At 52.0% G+C, this 2403-nt stretch overlaps 1 protein-coding gene across 1 annotated transcript; it reads right to left on the bottom strand.

Moving 5' to 3' along the window:
- Positions 1-1555: 1555 nt before the first annotated feature.
- LOC125344550 (KH homology domain-containing protein 1-like) lies at positions 1556-2403 on the bottom strand. The gene is made up of 3 exons (XM_048337043.1): positions 2298-2403; positions 1965-2147; positions 1556-1668 (listed from the first exon to the last, which is right to left on the bottom strand). Exons 1-3 carry the CDS (start codon positions 2401-2403, stop codon positions 1556-1558), a joined length of 402 nt encoding a protein of 133 aa, XP_048193000.1.

A 2403-nucleotide genomic window follows, 5' to 3' on the forward strand; every position in this document is an offset into this window, starting at 1 on the left:
CGGCATTTAGGAATTCTCAAAGACCAAAAATCTCTGGGAGGAATTCCTCCATTATTAGAATCTTCCCTGCTGACTAAGTTCCTCTCCAGGAAGAACTTCTCTGTAATCTGTGACGTTTAGGGAGAAGTGGGAGAAAGTGTTTAGAAGAGAGGATCCCGCTGACACAAGTTTAATACTTGAAGGGAAAACCAGGGCCCATGGTACTCACCTCTTCACCTCCAAGCCTGGCTAACTCGGAAGGGGAAGGGTGAGAATCAAGGTTCCCAGCCAGGCTGGGCAGAGACCCCTGTGAGACTCCTATCTCCAAGGAACCTGCACAAAGCAGGAACTGCGGCTGTGGCTCAAGGGAGAGCTCAAGACCGAGTTGAATATCCTGGTAACATCCACACACAAAACCCATCAACGATCCTTTACAGAAAGAGTGAAAGCCTCTCGACTTTATTTCCCAACACTAGAGGAAGCCCGGGGACTTCCTACATATTCTGACCTTTTAGCCTTGAGGTGCAGATGAGAGGGGCAGACAGGGTAGAGCGGGTGGCCTAAGGCTTTTCCCTCATGTTCATTCCTACAGTCACACGCAAACACACACGCCTGGACACGTGTGTCCCAGGGCACCCAGGTGGGGACAGTGGGTTCCCCCATCTCAAACTTGGGGATCCAAGCTACAGCTGTGCCACTTCCCCCAGATTCATCAGTGGACTGGTGACCTGCCAGTTTCCTGACAGCCTAAAGCTTTTTGATTTGGGGTGGGGTGGGGTGTGGGGTGGGGTGAAGGCAGTACTTGTGCTTGAACTCATAGCCTGGGCCTTGGCTCGGCTATTTTCCCTGGAGGAGTGGCACTCTACTCCTGAGCCATACTTCCCTTTCAAGCTTTGTGCTGGTTCATTAGAGATAAGAGTCTCCCAAATATTCCTGCATGGGCTGGCTTCATACACCAACCTAAGAAGCTAGGATTAGAGGCCTCATCCACCACGCATACTTCTTAGTTATTTTTATTCCAGTTGGTAGGTAGATAGTCACTGTATCTAGTTGAACAGGAGGCTTGGAGATGGCAGGTAAAGTGACATTTTTGCCAGGATTTCCCCATTTGGGGAGCACACTGATTCCGGAGACAAGAGCACAACATGATTTACGACTGCAAACGGAAACATGTATAAACAATCTGGAAATGTGAAAATCTGAGGTCTCTTGAAAGAGACTGTGTTTGTTAGACGTTGGGAGGGATTCTGGGGGAAATGAGTGCACTGGAGAAGCTTGTGAGAAACAAAGAGGGGGAGAGGGAGTGACGTCGAGGCAATGCAGATTGCACCACGGGTGTTGCTGGATCTCCTTCACCAGCAGAATACACACTTTAGAAGACGCCTCTCACCTATGTGCCTAGACTTCCCGGGGGAGACAACACAGCCAAAAATGTCACCCTCCACCACTGTCTGCGCCATGTCTTCACTGAGCTGTTCAGAGCAGGCTGGTCCTCCAGGGACACAGAAGTGCACAGAAGCCCACGGAAGCCCAAGGCAAGCAAGCACTTGGCTGGAGGAAGCCTGAGGAAAGTGAATCACTTGTCCTGGTAGCCTTTCACCACCAAGGAGTCCAGCTGCACACAGAGGCAGGCGGCCAAGTCTTTTGTGGTTAGTGGCTGGCTCCGGACACTTTGCAGCATCTGGTAGCCTGGGCAGGGAGAAGAATGGTCAGAGTCTAGGAGCCCAGTCAAGAAGCCTGTGGGGATGGAAGGGAACGAAGGGAGGGGTAGGAGATATTCCAGCCCATCCCATGGGGCCCCATTCGTATGTCCCCTCCCCACTTTCTCTCTCAATGACTTGATTCCAAATATGGTTAACCCTGGGCCTCTGCCCTCCAGGGGGCTTGGGAACATGTGATTCTCAGGTTCCTGAGCAGTCCAAGTCTTTAAGATGCCATGTATGAGCAGCAAGGCTTTGACTGCAAACTAGGTCATAGACACTTACCTCGAGCTCGATAGTGAAAGTCCTTGTGCTCCAAAAGCCATATCATGCCCATCAGCCATTGCCTGGCCCTTGGGGGCCCCACCACGGTGACTCGAGTGTGGCCTGTGACGGTGAACCAGGGCTCCAGCTGAATGAGGGTGTGGCTGTGCTCCTCCATGCAGCGAAGGTATCTGTCCTCCTGCCCTAGGAACAGAAGAGGACAGAAGAACGGGAAAAACCCCAACAGAACTGGGGGTCAGGTGCCCCGATGGTGGGGCCCCAGTTCGGATCAAAGAGGTAGCACAGGGAGAGATGGATAGGGTGAAGACAAGAAATGGCACAAGGGTAACCTACCGAAAATCTCCTCCTCCTGCTCCTCTTCCAGGTACAAAACCAACGGAGCACTGAAATTTTCAGGCTCGGTCCACAATGCTCCCATGCTGAGAGAGCACGTGTCCAT

This window comes from Perognathus longimembris, unplaced genomic scaffold (assembly GCF_023159225.1).
Source record: "Perognathus longimembris pacificus isolate PPM17 unplaced genomic scaffold, ASM2315922v1 HiC_scaffold_1525, whole genome shotgun sequence".
Taxonomy (NCBI): Eukaryota; Metazoa; Chordata; class Mammalia; order Rodentia; family Heteromyidae; genus Perognathus; species Perognathus longimembris.

Excerpts from the sequence above, each read along its gene's own strand:
- LOC125344550 (XM_048337043.1), bottom strand. The coding sequence starts at position 2,403 with ATGGACACGTGCTCTCTCAGCATGGGAGCATTGTGGACCGAGCCTGAA. Across the intron at positions 2,148-2,297 it reads GCAGGAGGAGGAGATTTTCG|GGCAGGAGGACAGATACCTT; the intron begins GTAGGTTACCCT and ends TTCTGTTCCTAG. Across the intron at positions 1,669-1,964 it reads CTTTCACTATCGAGCTCGAG|GCTACCAGATGCTGCAAAGT; the intron begins GTAAGTGTCTAT and ends CTCCCTGCCCAG.